Genomic DNA, 21,678 nt, shown 5'->3' on the forward strand with positions numbered 1-21,678 from the left:
TGAATCAAGGTATGATGATATTTCATCTGTTTGCATGTTTGTTTGTTCCTCTCTATTGTTGTACTACTGTTCCTATTTATTGTTGTACTGCTATTTATTTATTGTTGTACTGCTATTTATTTATTGGTGTACTGATGTTGTCTGCTGTACTCTATTTAATTATGTTTTTATTTTCTAGTCTTGTTGTGGTCAGTTAACATCTTGCCAAGGACAACAGTTGAAAATTAGCCTGCTGGCTAATACTGGCTCATTTACAGCAATGTGAATTAATGTGCACTGTCCTTTTAATAAAATAAACAAACAAACAAACAAACAAACAAACAAACGTGGATTCAACAAATATAATAATGCATCAATAACACAATTGGAGAAAAACAGTACATTTACCAAAAAGATTGCATTCAAGTTATCCATAAAATAAATGATATCATTATCAGTAAATGACGGAACTTTATTATTTTTTAAACATTTTCACACCAAGTCTTTTGTGAATGGAGGGGTCACTCGGGGCCGCCCGGCAGACAGAACTGAGGGCTACGCCTTTAAAATTAGCGCTGGACGCTCCCTCGCTCTGCGCAGGCGCACTCAAACAATTACCATGTCAAACCACAGAAATGAAACTGTTCCTCTGAGAAGTACCTGATGAAGTGCTGAACGAGCAGGTAAAGACACTCACGCCCCGAGTGCTGGATAAAACTCTCTTTAATGTTTGCTGACAGTGACACTAACAGTCGCCTTCTTTCTCGTAAACAAACTTTAAGAGTTAGAGGCGAAAATCACGGTTAGCTAACAGCTAGCTAAGCTAACCGTCAGTTGGGTTACCACTCACTGCCTGGGAGCCACCTGACAACCGCTCACATGACTTTAACTCCTGCAACCACACAGATGACACTACACAACAGTAAACATATCATTTAAACGTGTTTGTGTTTGTAGTTTAGATCTCTGGAGTGTCGCTTAAGGGCTTGTTAAACATCCAGCCACAACAACAACAACATGTTTGGTAAAAAGAAGAGAGCTCCGCAGCCCAGAGGCCAAGGCGCCGCTGCAGCCAAGCAGGTAACAACAACAACAACAACACTGATCAGGATGTTTATGTAATGCTTTGTCTTGATGATAGCGGGTGAAGTTTATCTTGTACTCTGGTTTCAGATGGGTCTGTTTGTAGACCTGGACTCTGAGGAGATGATGGGTATGGAGGGGAATCTGGAGGACCCGGATTTAGAGGCAGAACTGGCTGCTCTCACTGGGAATAAAGCTGCTGCTGGAGGGAGAGCCAAGCAGAAGGGGAAAAGTGAGTGTTATTTGTCATGGTGATGGATCAATATCTGTAGGGTCTGATGAGCTTTTCACTTGCATGTGAAGTTGTGTTGTCCCCATGTGTGGAGTCAGAAATATAGCCTGATCAGTAATGTTTTTTTTAGGCTGATATTGATATTGTATTTATCAAGTAAGATACTGATAGGATCTCATGAACTTTAGGATGATGACACCCACAATCTTCAGCATTTCTGTACCTCCATTTCCTTTTTATGTATCAGCTGACATGTACAGTATATATACCCCAATTCACAGTTAGACTGCACTTCATACAATATGTGATCAGAGCATGTTGACAGACGTCCAAATAACTGCATAGCAAGTCTCAGATCTGTTCAGAAACTGTCCGGCTACAGCTTTGGTTGCACCCAAACACGGAGCTTATTTACCTTTGGTCCTCTCTTTGTGCAGTGTGTCATGTTGATATGGAAAAGGCCCTTCCTCAAACACCTTTTCCCCCATGTGAATCAAAAGACTTATCTGCTCCTTTTCAGTTTCTTTCTTGGTATAATAATAATAATAGTAGAAGTATTGGATGTACAATAAGAGTTTTTTTGTACTCGGCTGCTGCTAAACATTCTTTGTTTTTATGCTTTTCACTAAAATGTATGTTATGGTACTTCCGAGTTTCTGAAATCCTTCCCACAATAACTCAACCAAGAAATGTTCTGCATCTTTATGATATTGGAAAACATGTTTTTCTACTTATAGATAGAAATGATTGATATTTATATATACTACTATATTGCCAAGTAGTACATGTTGTTGATCTTGAATAAAACCCAGACTAAATGGCATGATGTTTGTGTCGTAGGTGCGCTGCCCATGGAAGACATCGCAAAAATGGCTGACGAGTGTATGCGCGATCTCGATGACGATGAAGATGACAGCAACTTGGAGGACGATGAAGATTTATTGGTTGGTTTGTTTTTGTATATTTATATCTCTTCCCTCAAAAGGATCTGTGGCTCCTTGGCTTTCAAGATTCTCGATAACGAAGCCTTTTATCCATCAGCCACATGGTTTGTACACAATTGAACTATTTATTGGTCTTAAATAGGTAGTACCCTATGTTGAAAACAAGTGGCACAACACTGCCTTGTATTTGCAAAATCAAAGTAAAAGGGTCAGTTTTGTAACAAATACCGAATACTGAATACTTTGTATTTTTCTATTGATTTAGCTACTTCAGTCACATGACAGGCACCTCCAATTAAATGTAACAATTAGATTTTTAACTGGTATTTTAGTGGCTAAACTTTATATTTTTACATTGTTTTGTATTTTTCTGAATATACAAAGTAATTAAAAGTTCTAAATATATATAGTGAAGTAAAAAGTGCAATACTTCCCTCTAAGATGTAGAGGTATAAAGCACCATAAAAAGGACACATATAAATGATTGACTGAATAAGATCCTTGAGCAAATGTCACTTTCCAACACTTTGCAAATACATGAAAGCCAGAAGTTTGACTTGAGTGCACACATCTTGTCTTTGGCTGTTGATCAGTTGCTTTCTTCTTCTCCTCCTCATCAGGCAGAGCTGCAGGAAGTGGTGGGTGAGGAGGAAGCTGAGGATGCTGTAACCCTTTCCTCCAAATCTTCTGCCACTGCTGAATGTCCTCAAGCCGAAACACCAGAGTCACTGACGCAGGTTCCATTCACCGTTTGATCTCTGGCACACCTACACCCTCAGCCACCTTAATGCATGTCAATATGTTAGCTACTGGTAACAAGAAAAGGAACATGTATTTGCTGTTTTACATTCTTAGCTGCCTAATCATCTTTAATCCCCCTTTCCCCCCATAGTATAAATGCCTCTAAACAACAGTTGTTTACTTAATAACATGGCTGATGCACTTGAGACTTGTTCTACTCTTTCTGGTAAATCTACTTTCCTTTAAACACATATGCTGACACCTGTGTTTCAGTCTACTTCAAATACTTACACAACACTTAAACAAGAGAATTACCCATAGTGTAGATCAGGGGTCGGCAACCTTTTTGATATGAAGTTGAGGGGGGGGGTGTGTGTGTGTGGGGGGGGATGTGAGGAGCTCGACGCTCGTGAACTGTCAACAGGAAGGCGGGGGAGCCTCGCTGCGGGGAAGCAGTGTGTGGACCTGTCAGCGCGACTTACACGATGCCGAATTTAACAAACTAATTTAAATAATTGGTTTAAACGGCATAATAATAACGACGACCGTCCGTTCTGTGATTCTCCAGAACACACAGACGGCCAGTCCGCCCCTGTGTAGCGTGTTATTTCGATGAGAGATGAGCAGATCGCCACTGGGCTTTCAACTAAAGTTGAAAACTGCGGCATTTGTACAGCTCCTTATGGGTAGGCCTACTGCAATTAGTGAAGTGCTTCCCTCCGTGGTGAAACGATCAGCACCACGGAGGAAAGCGGCAGAAAGTCGCCTGGAGATAAAGAGAGCGGGCTGCGCTGCGTGCATGTCTTCCTTCTGCAGGGAACGAGGAGACGCGCTCTGGCGGCGGTCTCGTTCAGGATCCGAAAAGAAAATTTAAATATTTTGCACACTTATTCCACTTATTCCTAGTGTGCCACTGGTTACGGTGCCACGTGCCCATGGTGGCACGCGTGCCAGGGGTTGCCGACCCCTGGTGTAGATTAACCAGCTGTTTTCAGACAATGTTGACACTTCTTCTCTGTTGTTGTGTTGAAGCAGGAAGTAAAGGTTTCCTCTGCGGCCCCCGGCAGCCTCCAACACACCCTGGAGGAGCGAGTCGTCATGTACAGGACGGCTCTACAGAACGCTAAAACTGCAGAGGAGACCTCCAAAGCCAGGAGATTCGATCGTGGTCTGAAGGTGAGTCGAGATACGGCCTGAGGACAAGGTTTGGATATAGATAGAATCATGGTGCAGGATTACAGCATCGTTTTCAGAGTTAAAGTCTGTTGTTCTCATGAATCCATAAACTATTTCAAATGATTAATTCACGATTAATAAAGCGATTAGCTTAAAGGGTGCTTTGCTTCATTTTTTGTGGTACCAATATTTTTAACTTCACAAATGTTGTTAAAATACTCGAGAATGTCAGCTAAATCCCACTATTCAATATAATAATAAACATGTGTTTCATGTGTTTTTTGTTATTTTTCGCTGCTGCATAGTGTTCTGTAGAATCCTTGTTTTTGTTGTATATTTGTTTATAGTTCATCTTGAGTACAACTATTCATGTCTTCATATTCAAGAGTACAAATAAAAGCAGTTTATTTGTATTCAATAGCGATGTAACGATACCAAAAACTCTCGGTACGATAATATCGCGATAACAAGTCCACGGTACAATATTTATCGCGATATTGAAAAATAAAGAAAACAATTTTTTTATTTGAAATTCTTTTATTTTTTTACTTGAACATTTTTTCTTTATTAAATAATAAATCTGATTTGTACAGCATTTCAGTAGGATAGCAGTATTTTAAAGTGTTGAAAACAAAGTGACAGTGACAGTAACAGACTGGAACAAGAAAACCAGTGTGTTTGTACCTACTAGTACTACCAAACAAAGCAGGCATTTTCTTTGTGCCACTGCATCTCACAAATAAACAAGGACATTTAATAATCAGACCCTGCAATAAAATAAATCAAGTTTCACTTTAGTTTTTCAAGTAACTCAACTCTAACTCACTAAGTCACTCACTCAGCATCATCAAGGTTATCTTTGAGGAATATGAGCATGTCCACATTTCCAGGTAGAAGCTGGGATGTTTGGGCGTTTATAAAATCCCCTGCTGGGGAGAAAACTCTCTTGCTTGGTACTGATGTTGCTGGGACGGAGAGATATGCTTTGGCCATGGGTGACAGCAGTGGGTCAAACTGTGCATTGTCTCTCCACCGCTTCACAAACAATACAGTTTTTGCCAAGAAGGTGAGGCTTATTGACGGGGCGAGATATAAATATACTGTTGGTACTTGTCAATGTCTCTAGGTATGTAAATACACTGTAAATACGATGTCCTTTTGTGTTATCGGTTGTTTTATGTTCACGTTGTAACCTACTTGCTGCCATGTTGGACAGGTCTCCCTTGAAAAAGAGATCGATGATCTCAATGGGACCGTCTGGTTAAATCAAGTTTAAAAAAAATTGCGGTAGATTTTGTCAGTCTCACGACGGTATCGAGACGTTTATTTATCGCGATATTCGATATATCGTTACATCCCTAGTATTCAATAAAGGCCTTTTCTGTGTACTGAGCTGCACTACACATGCCCAACAGCTGGAGGATATAGTTTAGCTCATAAGAAAAGACATCGTGCCGTTTGTCATCTTTGAAGTCACTTCTCAAAACCCATGACTTAACAAGTTTACTCATTTCTTTGTTGGCAATTTGTGCCTGGAACTACTGTGGTGCAGCGAAACATGTTTCGGTCCAGATGATACTGATGTTGTTCTGTACAGACGCTGCAGTCGATGGTCGCTGCCGTGAAAAAAGGGAAACCTGTGAACGAGGCAGAGATCCCTCCTCCGGTCGCCAGTGGAGCGCCGAGTGCCACCCCTCCTCCTCCTGCTGCCCGTCGCCCCCCTCCCCCCATACCCTCGCCTCCGGAACCCTGTCCCTCAGATCAGGAGGGGGGGTCGGAGGTCACGACTCCACCGCCTGCTGTACCGGAGATCATCACCCCGAGTGAAGAGGAGCAGTCGTCCTCCTCCCTGCCTCTGAGCAGCGTCCCCTCTCCAGAGGAGCCTGCAGACAGAGCTCAGAGCAGTCCCTCCGATGGTCCGTGTGATAATACAAAGATATACCCGGTATTATAATGGGATAAGAGAATCAAAGTGTAAAAGACCGGAGCTTACAATTAAAAACAATGCTAGGGTTACACTAGCCCTTTTCCCATCAATGCTCCAGTTCGATCAAAGCACAACTGAGAAAATTCACAAACAGATTGTCGAGCTTTTTCGGCCGCTCAACCTGCACAAATAAGACGAATGGCACAGGACGAAATGCAGACAGTCTGTGCTGCAAAGCAGGAAGTATCCCAGTGCGCCTGTGCTGTTAGCAAATGAGGTTAAATGCTAAAAAGTGGCCCCTTCTATGCAAATGAACCTCCTTGCAAAAACAGTCCAATTCCCTAAGACCAGCGCAACAGAGTAAAAGTGAAACTATTGGTGTCTTCAGAAAGCAGATGGTGACTACAGTGCATTCTCAAGGGGTTGTGACGTTCAGATTTTAAAAGGATCATTCCAGAAGTGACAGGATGCAATGACAGTGTTGACAAATACAGAAATACATCACCTTAAAGGTTTGCAAAACATAGGTTATCAGAGGAAAAATAGACTTTTTTGTGCTAAATTTGAGGTCAAGTTATTCAAATATTGGTAAATTAGCCGAAGTAACTCTATTTTAAAAATATGAAGTTTAATTTCCTGCTCTGAATTTCATCACTCTTGGCACACATCACATCGTAAGCCTCTCTCTCCTCGATGAATGTGTGTCTTTCATTGTCGTAATTGTTCTGCATTTCTTTCCCGGTGAATTCACAGCGAACGAGGCGACGACCAAGACGCTGCTTCTGGAGAGGCAGAAAGAATACAAGATGGCAGCTCTGAGAGCCAAGAAGCAGGGAGATATGGAGCAAGCAAGACTTCACCTCAAGACCGGCAAGGTGAGCGAATGGACATCACAGCGGACAGCCTGTTCCCAGATTTCTATCTGCATTGTTTTGAATACATTTGACTCCTGAAAACAGGTTTCTCTGTTGTGCGGCAGCATTTCTTCCTCATTGAATACAATTGATTGTGGAAATGTGCTCAATAGGTAACTAATGTGTAACCGGACAACTTCCTTGTAGAATCTGGAGGAATTTTTTTTTTTATCGATTAAAACAACATACCGTACTTTTCGGACTGTAAAGCGCACCTGCATATAAGCCGCAGCAGCTAAATTGTCCGTCTGTCTTGCTCTCGTTCTGTCTCTCGGTTCCACTTTTACTTTGGCGCGCTACCTGTCTCACTCTTTTCCGGCCTCCAGCTTTTCCTGCTGGAGCCCGCCGCTTAAAGGTGGCGGGCGCGGACCGGTCATAGAGCCCATAGCGTTAAAGGTGGTTAATTTTACCTGTGAAATCCATAGATCTAGGAGGTTCCCTAGTGGCCGTTAGCTGTACAAACAAAATGGGGAGAAAAGTCGCGGCTTATAGTCCGAAAAGTACGGTACATATTTGATATTAAGAGCCAAATAAGATTAGGGTCAATGCTTTTTACAAACGTATGCAGGCAATCAATGTGATAACATCCTTGACAACATACAGCAAGATTAATCACTATTGTCTTTTCCTTATGAATAAATACACATATATTTGCTGAACTGCAATTTTGATGGAGTAGGTCATTTCCTTGATCTTGTCAGTGATGTCCCGATATGTATATCCCTACAAGCTAAATGCTACATAAAGACTTGCTCCTGCTGCAACTAGAAACACACATTCATCCAAGTTTTATGAGAGCAAGTTTCTGCTGTCGGAATGAAGCAGACGCTGCATTTGTGCGAATAGACACGCTGTTTTACCTGGTTAGTGCTGAAGAAAGTTGTTTCTAATTAAGATCTTATAGTTCTTTTTATATCAACATCTTGTCTGAGTTCATATACCTCACATTAATCATGAAATTAAACCAATTTCGTATGTCTCTTAAAGCTTTATTTTAATATATCAATAGCACAAAATAAGACAAATGAAGTTTAAATATTGAAACTGCTATCTATGTGTGCAGTCTCTTGTCTGAGCCCGTCGCTGCATATTCTGACTAAAGAATTCCTCTGGAGAATGTGAAACCGTTTGGGACAGAACCGTCTTTATGTTTGACACAGTTTTGGTTGTTTCTGTGCAGAGGTTCGATGTGATGATCGAGGCGTTGGAGAAAGGACAAGCGGTCGACCTCAGTGAGCTTCCTCCGTCCCCAGATCAGGGTGAGGAGGAACATAAGAGTGCAGCACACAACCAAGCAAGCTTAACTTACACATGTCTTTTAATGAACGGAGGCTTCAAGAGGAATAGAAAGAGGGAATATACGAAGCGGAAGACAACGGGGATAAATAAGCTCAAACAAAAGTTACAAAGGTTTTAAAATAGGTGTAATGATTTGGTTTCTTTGATACTTTGAGACATAGTTACATTAAAAAGAAACGCGTAAAAAAGTGAAGGTGTTAGAAAATACATATTTAAAAAAAATCATTGAGAAAGAAGAAAAATAAACCGTAATTGTGGCGGTGAGATATGATCGCTATATTATTATAATTTATTATATTATATAACAAGAGCAACATGTTTGGAAATGAAAAACACTAACTATGGCTGCAAACAGACCGTGGTATATCATTTTAAAGAAAAAAGGCACGAGAAGAACTAGTTCTTGAAATCCAAAAGAAGTAACAAGGATCTTCCAGGAAGGAAATGTAGATCGGTAAATACCCGAGGTTGAGTCGCCAATTTGATGACTTTGGACTCAACTTGATAAAATCACAAAACACTTGCGACCCGACTTGGACTTGAACACCAATGACTCGGGACTTGACTTGGACTCGAGCCTTCTGGCTTGAGGTGACTTGATCATTTAATTCAGGGGTCTCCAACACGCCGATCGCGAGATGCCGCTAGAAGAGCAGACTCATAGGCGAGGACACACTAGGATCATACCATTATGTGAAAGAAGGGTGGGGGGCAGACGCTCCAAAGACAGCAGGTACAGGCCAGCTGCAGAGCGTCAGAGAGACGGATTTAAATGCGAGCGCGTCAGATAAAGTCAAGAAATGAGCGAAAACCGAAGAAAGAAGCAGCATCTGGCTGCTTTTCAATGATATTGGAGAAAGCAAAGCTGAGTGCAGGATTTGTAAAAAAAAGTGGTAACCACTCAGGACTTATTGTCAGAGGTGGGAGAAGTTCAGATCTTGAACTTGAATAAAAGTACCAGAGTGTAGGAATTCTCAGTTACAGTAAAAAGTCCCATTTCCCCCATAGAGCCCGCCTCGCTGCACATTATCCCTGGCATAAAGATAGATCGTGGGTCCCTTCTAACATGTTGTACACAGTGGAAATAAACATTCTGGTTACCTGAACATCAGGGTTCTTATCAATTAAACTCCTTCTGAATCAAACCGTCACGGTAGCCTTACCTTACTGATCACTCTCAAAATAGAAGAAAACACGTTACTTTACCAGCAGAGAGAAAATGGATTATCACAGTATTAATGTGACTAATAAAAGCAGTTTGATTGTTAAGTATTATTCTGTTGATCGATGTCATTACATTTGGTGAAAAGCACATAAGGACTTGTTTAAGACTCGGTTTGTCAAAGTTTAGGACTTGGACTTGACTTGAACTTGCCCATCCTGACTTGAGACTTTACTCGGACTTGAGCGCAAAGACTTGTGACTTGCAAAACAATGACTTGGTCCCACCTCTGCAATATTTGCTAGACTTGTTTTTATTAAGAACAATATTGTAAACGGAAGCCTGCAGTGTGTGCTTCTGAGTGTTGATATTCATCTTCAGTGTTTGTGTTTCAGCCGCAGGAGGGGCGTCTGCTCCCGTCAAGAAATCTTCCTCCGGGCAAAACATAGACGTCGCCCAACCAGTTACATCCGCTCCAGGTGGGAATACCTTCCGCTGTTAGTCACGATGTAAATGTGATGTAACCAGTAATGCCGCTCCGTCTACAAACATCCCTTGTTTCTCTTAACACCATTTTATATGAACCAGTACATGTCAGCTTGATGTAGGGCTGCTCGATTATTTTGGTCAATAATTGATATCACGGTTATTAAAAACAATTATCCATTTACTTTGAAAACATCCATTTATTGAAAGAATTTTTTTTGAACATTATGTTTTAACAGTTTATTAACCTGAACTTTAAGTAGAATTCAACTGAAAAAAGAATAAAAAAGAAATAAAATAAAAATAGTTTTATTTCGATTACGTTGTTTTCGTAATCGTTGCAAGCCAAAATCGTAATTGCGATTTAAAATACGATTAATTGAGCAGCCCTCGCTTGATGTTTAACACAATAGGAGAAAACGCACTTCTTTGTGAAGCATCAGCCTGCTGCTGCACTTTGTGTTCACTGCTACTTGGCAAATGGAAAAAACGTATTTAATTTAATCTTAATTTACATTATTTAATTTCATATTCTGTTCTTGTACATATCATATTCTATGTGTATAGACTTTTTGCACTACTTTTTATTTTGTATTTTATTATATACGTTGGATTGTTGGAGGAGCTCAGGTCAGAAGATTTCCATTGCCATCTGTACACTGTAGCTTTGTGCATGTGACAATAAAACCTTTGAATCTTGGTTGAATGCTAATATGCTAAGCTAAGATGGTGGCACGTTAACATTGCAGTTGTGAGTCAGTGAGCATTCACCTTAAACCTGAAACCATGGCTTTAGTGTTCAATTCTTAAAACTAACAGAAACACATCTTGAGAAACAGTTTTCTCTCTGTTGTTGCTCCTCAGCCGCTGCCCCCCCATCGGCTCCCAAAGACGTGCTGGAGGCTTTAGAGCAGAGACGAGCCAAGTACTCAGAGGCGTCCAATCAGGCGAAAGCAGCCGGAGACGACCGCAAGGCCCGAATGCACGACCGCATCGCCAAGGTACGAGGAGACACCGCTGATCTCTGTAGCTACCTTTAGCCTCTTACATGCTAAACGGTTACTACGAAATATCATAACGACATACAAAGATAATTGTGGGTATGATTTAAGAAAAGCCGTGAAGACATTTAATACCAGAAAATGGACATCAAAGCAATAATGGCCCTTCTATACTTTCATTTCATTTTAAACCGGTATTTATCCAGGTGTATCCCATTGAGATCGAATTGACATCTCTTTTTCAAGGGAGTCCTGCTCAAGTAGTTCCACATGAAACATAAACAGAACAACAAAAAGGACATCTTCCAGCATCATTACAGGGATTTACAATTTACAGCTATCCACATGAGCAGGTACCAACAGCTTCCGATTGAGTAGCATCCAAACGAGCTTTAAAAACATTTAGTGGCACCAGATTGCTCAGTTTCCATTTCAACTGCAGACGATTCCAAGACAGTGGAGCTGCGCATCTAAAAGCCGTCTTCCCTAAGACAGTCCTAGCAGTTAAACGTACTTATAGTTATACTTGTAGCAATACTTGTAGCAATTTGCGGTAACAAAGCTTTTCCCTCTCTCTTCCTGCAGCAATACCAGAGTGCCATCAGATCTCACAAAGCAGGAAAAGCGGTCAACTTTGAGGAGCTGCCGGTTCCTCCTGGTGAGATTTGTTTTGTTTTTGTGTCGTTTCCGAGTCATATTTAGCTCCGTCAAATCGATTTCATTTCCAGTTCTGTTGTTACTGTGAACTGAATCGCTCTGAAAGCTGCCAGTGAGCTGTAAGACAGGTGTTTGTACTTGACCAAAAGACTACATCTAATGTTTAAGACACTGTAGTAAGTATGATCTCTTATCTCTCAGGTTTTCCTCCCATCCCCGGTCAGAAGGCAGCGGGAGCGGATCAGGGGTTAATCGCTGCTCTGGATGCAGCAGATAAAATAGCTTCCGCTGATGCGACTGAAATAGCTGATGAAGATGAAGAAGGGGAGAAGGAAGAGGAGGTGGGTTATCAGTAGCTCATTGTAATCTTTGTATGAGAGTTCATGGACACATTGTTGATAGAGTGTTCTGCTTGTTGCAGACTAAGCGTGCAGAACACCCGAAGAAGCTGATGTTGGACGTCCCCGCCGCAGCGCCGGAACGCAGGAAGACGCCGACTTCCCCCGAAGGAACAGTCGCCGGGGAGGGACTCTCAGCGACAGGTCAGTCCCCGAAGAGAAACACCGATCCGCCTCTTGGGAAGCATTTAATAACTGTGAGGATTACAAACATGAGGGATATTCTAGGTATCCAACGTTGGGTTGGCTCTAAGGTCAAAGGTCACTATCTTACAGGGTTCTTAGCTCATTGAAAACCTGGAAAAAGGAATATTTTCCCTAAAGTTTTGGAAAAGTCATGGAAATGTAACCAAAGTTGCATAAAATATAATTTATATTTTATCTAATCGCCAAAATAGTAATACTATAACGATAATAAATACTGTGTTGTATAGTAATGAAACGTAAAATGGCATTTAACTGGTGAGAGATTTTTACAATCAATCAATCCCGCCCTCTAGTGGCTTTAGTCTGTAGAAGCTAGTAAGCCGACCATTGGATTTGTGTTAGATAGGCACGACATGTTTCATATGCGCACCTTATTTTACAGCTTGTTAAAATAAAAACGTGGTACCGCTGAGAAAGAGTCATTTCTTTGGTCATGGAAAATTAGGTAAAGGTCATGGAGAGGTCATGGGAAATCATTGGTGAAAAAGTGTATGAACCCTGATCTTATTCGAGTTTGGACATTTTTTATAAGGAATAAACTAATAATTAGTAGTTAGTTTCATTCGAGCTGCAACAATTAGTCAATTGGATGAGTTGATGGAAAGAGAATGGACCTGCAACTTCTATGATTAAAGGAAATCTGATCTGTTTCCATTTTCTTAAAGGTCTGACAGTAGATGGAATATCTTAAAAGCACAATAAGTAGGACTTTACTTAACAAAGTGATATTTTTTTGGATAGCCCGACACACTGTACATTTTATATTTAATTTAACACATTTAATGTGAATAAGATCCTGCTTTAAAATGGTCTCTAAAGCTCTTCAATAGTGTTTTCTTATCAGAATGTATCGATGTTTTATCTTCACAGTCTACTGTATATTTTTTACTGTTTTAATTCTATTTTGAGATTAATTTCTAGTATTGTTTATTTCTACTCTTTAATTTCTACTTATGTGCAATGCCTTGTTTTTTATGCTGCTGCGATGCAAACACTTCACAATTCGGCATCAATAAAGTACCTCTTATCTTATCTTATAGACGCATACCCTCTAAATCAGTAGTGTCCAAACTACGGCCCGGGGGCCAAATGCGGCCCACGGACCATTTTGAATCGGTCCTCAGCAAATAAAAAATATATAATGGAATACGGCCCACAAATTAAACTTGTGGTTGTCTTATATTGTACTTCTTAAATCAATATGTGACCCGCTCTATCGAAATCAGTCGGAAGTCGCAACGGCTCATTTCAAAATAAATGTGGATTTGCGTAAAAAAATTGTTTTTCGTGGTTCGGGTGTTTTGTTTGATTTTAAATAAACAAAGTCTTGGCTTTCAGAATATGAAACTTTTATTTCCAAAATCACACGATAAATACATGTTTGAAGCTTGTAAAGGGAAGAAGACAGCTCTCCCTCGCACTCAGCTGTTCCGCAGCGCAGCCCCCCTCCCTCCGCTGACATTCTGAATGTAAGAGTATAGTAATCATAGATAACACGGCAGGGTCCGTTACAGTTTGTTTTGATCTGATTTCAAATAAACAAAGTCTTGGCTTTCAGAATATTAAACTTGTTTCGGCAAATTCAGATGATAAATACAGCTTTGAAGCTTCGGCATAATTACAAGCGGAGAACGGAGTAACTTGACGTCACAGCAGGCGTAACAACAGCCGGTGTTTCTCGATTTCGATGGAGCACAGTTCATTCATGTGTTAATAATAAGACCGCTTTTCAAAAGATTCAGTCAATTAAAGTTGGAAACATTTTCTAACATATCTTAGTTGATAAGAAAAAAGCCTAATAACTTAATTACATAACAAGCTTGAAATAGACCCTTCCCATTTCTCCTTATTATCATCAATCTGAGGCGTCTGTTTGAAGGGACGAGCTGCCAACACTCACACGCATCATTTAACTACTTTTGATTGAACTTATAACTGAACTTATGAGGCGATATAGCTCACCTCTAGTGAGTGGCCCAGACCTTCGTATCTTTTTCTGTATGTGAGAAAGGTTCGGACACCCCTGCTCTAAATCTTCACCTCTGAACCACTAGTATCTGTGTCTGTATTGTTACGCTGGACTCCTGCCAACACCATCCTGCCCTTATTTGCATTGAGAACACCTCAACTGTTCCCATGTAGCACCTCTGCACACATCCACCTGTCGTTGCTGATCGCCAGTGTTTCCTGTGTGTCTGTGTCGTCCAGCGGAGTTCCTGGAGGGCAGGAAGAAGCAGTACATGAGGGCGGCTCTGCAGGCCAAGCAGAAGAGCGACATGGATCAGGCCAAGACGTTCCTGCGCACGGCCAAGAGCCTGGAGCCGCTGATCGAGGCGGCTCGCAGCGGGCGGACGGTGGACATCAGCACGGTGACGACACGGACATTTACATTTCTGACTGTGGTTACTTTGTTGCCTTACTCGCACCTTGTTTATGCTCCTTTGTTCCAAATCTCACACAATAACTACGAATAAATTAGATCACAATTTGCACTGTTTGAATAATTTAAATGATCTCACATCTTCATTCATTGAGCTGGTTTTATTTCAGAAACCAACTGTAAGCTAATTCCAGCGTCTGACACAACATAATGCTTTATTCAAACGGATGCACGATGTTTTCAACAATATGCAAATGAACATGTGACTAGTGGGAGCTACTCTCATTGGAGGAGAACTGGAAACACTGCACTGTGTTTTCCACGTCAATGTAGCGTTCATTTCACTCGATATGTCTTTTGTTTGTATCTCAAGGTTCAAGGTTCTTTATTTTGTCAAACGAACATAGCTACAGTGTAGTTATGTAATCTTGTGTCACAGGCTTCTCCGACAGAGCAGCACAAAACACAGATACACAGAAAAAAAAATAGTGCAAGTAAGCAGTAATACAAAAAGAAAAATAGTTTAAAAATAACTCATTTTTGTGCATTTTAAAATGTATCGCCGTCACTTTTATCCCTCATATGGAATACTTGTGTTCCATTATATCTAAATAAGACCAAGTGGAGATGTGGGGTATTAGAAGTGCTGCTTTTCCTCCAAATCCAAACACCCTATATCTGAGGTGTCCTCTCTGTCCTCTCTGTGCTGCAGGTGCCGTCGCCCCCCGGTGATGAAGACGAGGACTTCATCCTGGTTCATCACAGCGACGTGCAGATGTCAGAGAAAGCAGAGCAGCTCTACACACAGCTGGCCAAGATCCTCAAAGAGCAGTACGAGGTGAAACTGCAGACTGTGTGTCCATTGTTCAATTATTTGTTGATATTAGCATGTGTAACCAGAGCTCTTGTTGAAGTTGGATAAATTGTCCAATTATATATTTTCGTAATTCCCAGTTTCCCTGAGCTGTCTAACTTTATTGTCTCTTTTTTGTTTTAGAAATGTATGACTCACTCCAAGCAGTTCACACACCTGGGGAACGTCACCGAAACAACAAAGTGAGTTTCCCGTGTCTCAACAGTTTACATACAAACTCCTAAAGCTGCTATAATTCTGGACTAAGTTTGGATTCAATTGATGGTTTATTTATTTAAATGTGTTAATTATCCTCCTCCTCCTCCTCCTCCTCCTCCTCCTCCTCCTCCTCCTCCTCCAGGTTTGAGAAGATGGCGGACAGCTGTAAGAAGAGCCTGGAGGTGTTGAAGCTGGCTCAGTCCAAAGGTCTGCCTCCTCCCAAACATCACTTTGAGGAGAGGTCCTTTCACACGGTCAGGTGAGGACCCCTCCTTTATTTAACATTAAACTGCAAAGGCTCAGAGTGAACGGAGCAATCCTCCGCTGGCAAAGAACATGACATTGACGGTTGTCTTATGTTTGATATATTGAATATTTCTGTCATTTAGTCAGACAGTTTTATTAAAGCAATAAATCCCTTATTTGTTGTCTTTCAGGATCTTCCCAGAGCTGAGCAGCACTGACATGGTGGTTGTGATCGTCAAAGGGATGAATCTTCCTGCTCCCAGTGGTAGAAACCAAAGTCTCCCCCTCTCAGTCATTACATTACGTTACATTACATGTCACTTGTTAGACGCTTTTATCCAAAGCGACTTACACACACTCAGTACTGTGGGAAATCCCCACAGCAGCAATGTGGGGTGAAGTGTCTCGCCCAGGGACACAACGACATGCTGACTGCAGTGGGACTCGAACTTGCTGTCCCCTGATTCAAAGTTCAGCGCACTACCCACTGAGCCACAGCCTCCCAGGGTTAGGGTCCTTACATAGAGGGCAGCATGTCCACATGTTGTCTGCGAACCCTGGACAAACAGTTATGAAAACAAAGAAGTGATATTTTACATCTTGAATTCAATTTTCAAAGCCTTGCCCTTTTCTTTCTTTTGCTGTCGGTAAAATTAAAATAAAGGCAAAAATCAGACTTAAGATCGCCCAATAGGTGAACAGTTATTTCTACAATTGTTATCTTGGCGATGTTGTTCTTGTTCTTAGATACCATTAAAAAATAAGTTGCTACTACCTTTTTTTAGCTTTAATTCATTTGACCTTTTGTAACCAAAATAAAAACAAAGTTGTTCCCTGCCTCCCCTGCAGGGATCCAGCCCAACGACCTGGACGCCTTCATTAAGTTTGACTTCCCGTACCCCAGCGCGGTGAGACACTCCGACGTCTCGCTTTAATGTTCGCCGTCACCACGGGCTGCTGTGATCTAAACGTGAGACTTTTCTCCTCTAAGTGTTCTGTTTCTGTTTCTGTTTCGTTCTCCAGGAGCAGCCGCAGAAACACAGAACAGCCGTCATCAAGAACACCAACTCTCCAGGTGAGACTCAGGATCTGTGTGTCTGTAGTTCCTCCCAGAGATATCTGTACTGAAGACAACTCTCTTCTGTAAAGCGTAACTATGGTACCGACAGGGCCGTGTGCAGAAACAAAATACCTTATTTTAAAGTCTTTCTGAGGGGCTACATTTATGTTTTAGGACTGTACGAGTGATCTCCTTATTTCCAAATGTTTGTTTACTTCCTTTATTTAATAACTTCTTGACTTGACTTAAAGGTGGGGTAGGTAAGTTTCAGAAACCGGCTGGAGTGCACGAACATTTGAAAGTACACAGCCGAAAAGAATCCGCCCCTTCCTTCAGACTTCCTCACAGAGCCCCTCCTCCAACACACACGAACGCGCACATGACCAATGAGGGCACGAGATACAGTTGTGCGTGCACGAGATGGAAGGCTGACAGACAGGGCGGCAATCCAATCCGTTTTACAGTACCACGGCTTCCACAGATGACGTTTTTTTTATGGATATTCATCGCTATCGGGATGTTAGGAGCATCCCATGGAATATAACAAAAAGTGTATCTCGAGCCGGTTTCTGAAATGTACCTACCCCACCTTTAACATCCCGATAGCAATGAATATCTGAAGTGCTTTGACAATAAACCCATTAAAAAATGTCATCTGTGGAAGCCGTAGCGCTGTAAAAAGCACGACCAATCATCTGAGCCGGCCCGGCTAAAGTAACTGGATGGCCTACCTGCCTGTCAGCCTTCCATCTGGGCACAAACTTATCTCGTGCCCTCATTGGTCATTTGCGCGTTCGTGTGTGTTGGAGGAGGGGCTCTGTGAGGAAGTCTGAAGGAAGAGGCAGATTTTTTTCGGCTGCTTACTTTCAAATTCTAGCGCACTCGAGCTGGTTTCTCCATTCTTACCTACCTTTAAAAAGAACAATCTATTTCTATTTTGTTTGATTATATTTATACAGTTCCAATCTCAAAATACAATCTTTAGCTTCAATAATGTTTTGTCTAAATACGTTGTTTTTAATGAATATCATTTTATAATTATTTCCATTAAATGAAAATGTGCTTTGACACATTATGCTATATCTATTATGTGTTATAGTTAGTGGAGGTTTCACAAACTGTATGTGAAAATAAAACAGTCAGAATACCTTTGAGTCCCACAGAGGGGACATTTACATTACAATACATCGTTAGTTGATGTTGAGTCACCTTATAGATTTTGTTTACAAAGAGAAGTTTAATTTGAAATAATTACGAAGTCAGATCATGTGAACAACAGGTTTATGTATCTGTAATATTTGTGATGTAAAGACTTCATCTCTTGGTCTGTTTGAAACCAGAGTACAAGCAGAGCTTCACGCTGTCGATAAACAGGAACCACCGCGGCTTCAGGAGGCTGGTGACGACCAAAGGCCTCAAGCTGGAGCTGCTGCACAAAGGGTGAGTCAGAGAGCCCCCCCCCCCCCCCCCCCCTGCAGGGAGGCAGTCACCTGATGCTCTCTGTCGTTTCAGAGGCTTCTTACGGAGCGACAAGCCGGTCGGGACGGCGCTCCTAAAGCTGGAGAAACTGGAGAGTCAGAGTGAAATCAGGGAGATCGTGGAGGTGAGACGGAGCACCACGAGACAAGAGATGTCCTCTCGCTGATAAATATCACCAAGTTAAACCTTCGAGTCTCTGTTTCCAGGTGATGGACGGTCGTAAGCCGACAGGAGGGCGAGTCGAGGTGAAGGTCCGGCTGCGGGAGCCCCTGAGCGGACAGGACATGCAGTCGAGCACCGAGCGATGGCTGGTGATCGACTCGTCACAGGTAGCGTGCTGCAGCATTGGAATCTCAATAGACAAAGCTAAGGTTGAATGAAAACATCTCACTTTCCGTCTCCCAGGTTCTCGTTTAGATGCTGCTGCGAGTTCAGGACGATTCACAAGATAAAGGTAGAAGAACATTGGCCTTTTCTTTGAGTTAGATGACGTGATGTTACCACGACAGCATGTGAGAGTAGTGTTGATCTTCGTATCAAACATGTCTTTTGGAAAACCTGACAGGAAGTGAACAATTCTGTGTTTCAATGCGTTTATTCACCCGACTGATAATTCCTCTGGTTGCAGATTAAAGGCACTCAATCAGAAACACTCGGAGGAGGACGGCGTTCAGGAAGTGATGAGGACGGTCTGCGGATCAGTCGACTCGGAGCTACACGGGTCTCTGAATTTATAACACTTTTGCACCTTAGCGAGACAGGAGCGCTTCAGAGGAGGCGAGGTCAGTCCGACGCTCGCTGACGGACAAGAAGCACGTGTTGTTCTCCTGCTTCGTGTCACTGCTGCTGATTCTCACAGATTAAACTCAGATAAAGGCTTGTGATGCATCGGGGAGGAAGTAGGGGTCCAGGTGAGTCTGCTCCGTGTGACCTGATGCTGCTGACATGACTTAAGTTAATATAATGTATCGATGAATGTGTATATATTCCTGTTCTCACAGCTCTGGTATAGAGAACTGCAACTATGCACTAACACCAAAGTAATCACTGTTGCTGTAAATCCTGCATATTTGAAATGTGCTCTTTCGCTGCCAAAACACTGGGACTGGATTTTCTGTAGTGGGTTTTATGAGGCTCGTGCACTCGGTAGACGGCGACTGGTATGCTCCAAGTTATGAGTAACTGACAGGAGGGAGAGTGACGATGCTTAGCAAGGTGCTGCGGTGGACAGGGGAGCAGCGAACACGTTATGTCACGTGGAAAAGACAATTTAAGGTTCAATGCTATATTTAAGATTTATTTTGCCGCCAGACTCCGTTGGCTTCAGTTTCCTGTCGTAAAGTGGGAAAGATATTCTCTCACACACACACACACACACACACACACACACACACACACGCACAGACAGAGACACACACACGCACAGACAGAGACACACACACGCACAGACAGAGACAGAGACACACACACGCACAGACAGAGACACACACAGACACACACACGCACAGACAGAGACACACACACACACACACACACACACACACAGAGACACACACACACACACACACACACAGACAGACAGACAGACACACAGACAGGCACGCGCACAGACAGGCACACACACACAGACAGACACACACACACACACACACACACACACGCACAGACACACACACGCACAGACACAGCAATGCTTCTTTACCAACCGCCATCTACTGTCGTTACACTTGCCATTAACTAGTAAGTGATACAAAACCCATTAAAGAAATCCCAGCTATCCGGCTGTGTCTCCACGATGTCTCCAAACACAAAGTGTCTTGTTTTCAGCGCGAGGACACCAGCAGATAATAGCAGTCTCTCATGTGTGTGTTAAAGGAGCAAGCCAAGGTACCATGTATTTAACTAATATAAAGAGCACACTCCCTCTTCGGCACCTTCTTAGTTCTCTCACTGTGGACCCTCTAAACGGCACACTGACCTTTCTGTGGCTTTGGGCGCGTTAGATTTATATTTGTCTTGTTCACACTCCGCAGTACAAACTGAGCTGATCTTTAATCATCTAAAAAGATAGACATCCATTATAACTCATGATAGTTCATCTTTTAGTAGTTGGATGATCTTATTCTCTACATATTTTTAGTTGAATTAATAGTTTGACATTTTGGGAAATATGCCTATTTGCTTCTGGCAGTGAGATGATGAGAGGTGGTCATCTGATCAAAATGTCCAACTATTCATTTACAAGGTGAAGCACAACTTTGACCAACTGCACCTCGTTGTTTTAAAGGGCCAGTTCACTCGACACAGGGGAAGGATTCCCATCTTCTTACTCACTCGCCCATAAACCCATGAAGATCGAGTAAAAACAAATAAAATGTAAGTTGTTTGTTTTGAATTTGGAAATTACAGCAACAAAAAACTAACAAAATAATTTTCAAGGATAATAATTCATTTACAATCTCAACTTTAAGGTCACATGGACACATTTTTTTAAAAACAACCACGGGACAGATTAAAAAATCGAACACGTAGTAATTAGTAAGTGGTTTTATTGGAGCATCTTCTCCTGGTTAGATTTATAAAGAATGACCAGAAGACATAGTGCAGTTAGAGGAAGGAGAAATATACGTTTTTGGTAATACTTTGAGTGAACTGGCCCTTTAAATGTTCACCTGCAGCGTTATAATCAATGCTCCACAAGAAGCCATACCGTGGGCGTTTCTCAATGTCGAGTAAACCTGCTTCAGAGCCGCTATTTCAAATATGCTACGTCATCGAGTGGCGCCGAAGGACTGTTTAAATGCCCAGCATTTGGCGCCAGTGGCTCTGCAGCAGCAGCTTTACTCGACATTGAGAAACGGACCGACTTCTACAGATTTACCTCGGCAACATCACTCTGTTACTCGGTTGCCTATAGTTACGGTGGTCGCCACATTTGTTTCTCTTTGAGGAAAACTTCATGAATAAATGCATGTTTAGGTTTATTTAAAACACTGATAAACATCATTTTAATTTCTGGTAAAACGTGTTTCTAAAGAACGATGATGTCATGTTTGTTTTACTTAATGATAATCTAAAACAGAATCAAGGCTATATTGTGGATTGAATTGTGGATTGAATTTGCCTATCCTGCTTCAAAATGTACCAATTAAAAACTCTTGTTTTAATTTCGCATTGTCATGTTTTACTCGAGTTACAATGAAAACAAGGTAGAAATTAATAACCACTCCAACAT

General features: G+C 41.7%; 1 protein-coding gene across 2 annotated transcripts; it reads left to right on the plus strand.

Annotated features, from left to right (window-relative positions):
- The first annotated feature begins 574 nt into the window (after nt 1-574).
- Nucleotides 575-21,610, plus strand: cc2d1b (coiled-coil and C2 domain containing 1B). Of its 2 annotated transcripts, none has more exons than XM_034105051.2 (26): nt 575-662; nt 937-1,059; nt 1,153-1,294; nt 2,135-2,238; nt 2,859-2,975; nt 4,012-4,155; nt 5,753-6,071; nt 6,836-6,957; nt 8,177-8,255; nt 9,853-9,936; nt 10,808-10,944; nt 11,530-11,602; nt 11,803-11,942; nt 12,023-12,143; nt 14,415-14,575; nt 15,299-15,424; nt 15,584-15,642; nt 15,801-15,917; nt 16,096-16,169; nt 16,754-16,812; nt 16,928-16,979; nt 18,305-18,404; nt 18,477-18,567; nt 18,650-18,772; nt 18,849-18,897; nt 19,072-21,610. In XM_034105051.2, the coding sequence occupies exons 2-25, from the start codon at nt 997-999 to the stop codon at nt 18,858-18,860; spliced, it is 2,619 nt and encodes an 872-aa protein (XP_033960942.1). In that variant the 5' UTR covers nt 575-662; nt 937-996; the 3' UTR covers nt 18,861-18,897; nt 19,072-21,610. The 2 variants fall into 2 exon arrangements, with proteins under 2 accessions (XP_033960942.1, XP_033960943.1); XM_034105052.2 differs by having other exon boundaries at nt 4,015-4,155.
- The last annotated feature ends 68 nt before the right edge of the window (nt 21,611-21,678 follow it).

The sequence above is a fragment of the Pseudochaenichthys georgianus genome, chromosome 17 (assembly GCF_902827115.2).
Source record: "Pseudochaenichthys georgianus chromosome 17, fPseGeo1.2, whole genome shotgun sequence".
NCBI classification, from domain to species: Eukaryota; Metazoa; Chordata; class Actinopteri; order Perciformes; family Channichthyidae; genus Pseudochaenichthys; species Pseudochaenichthys georgianus.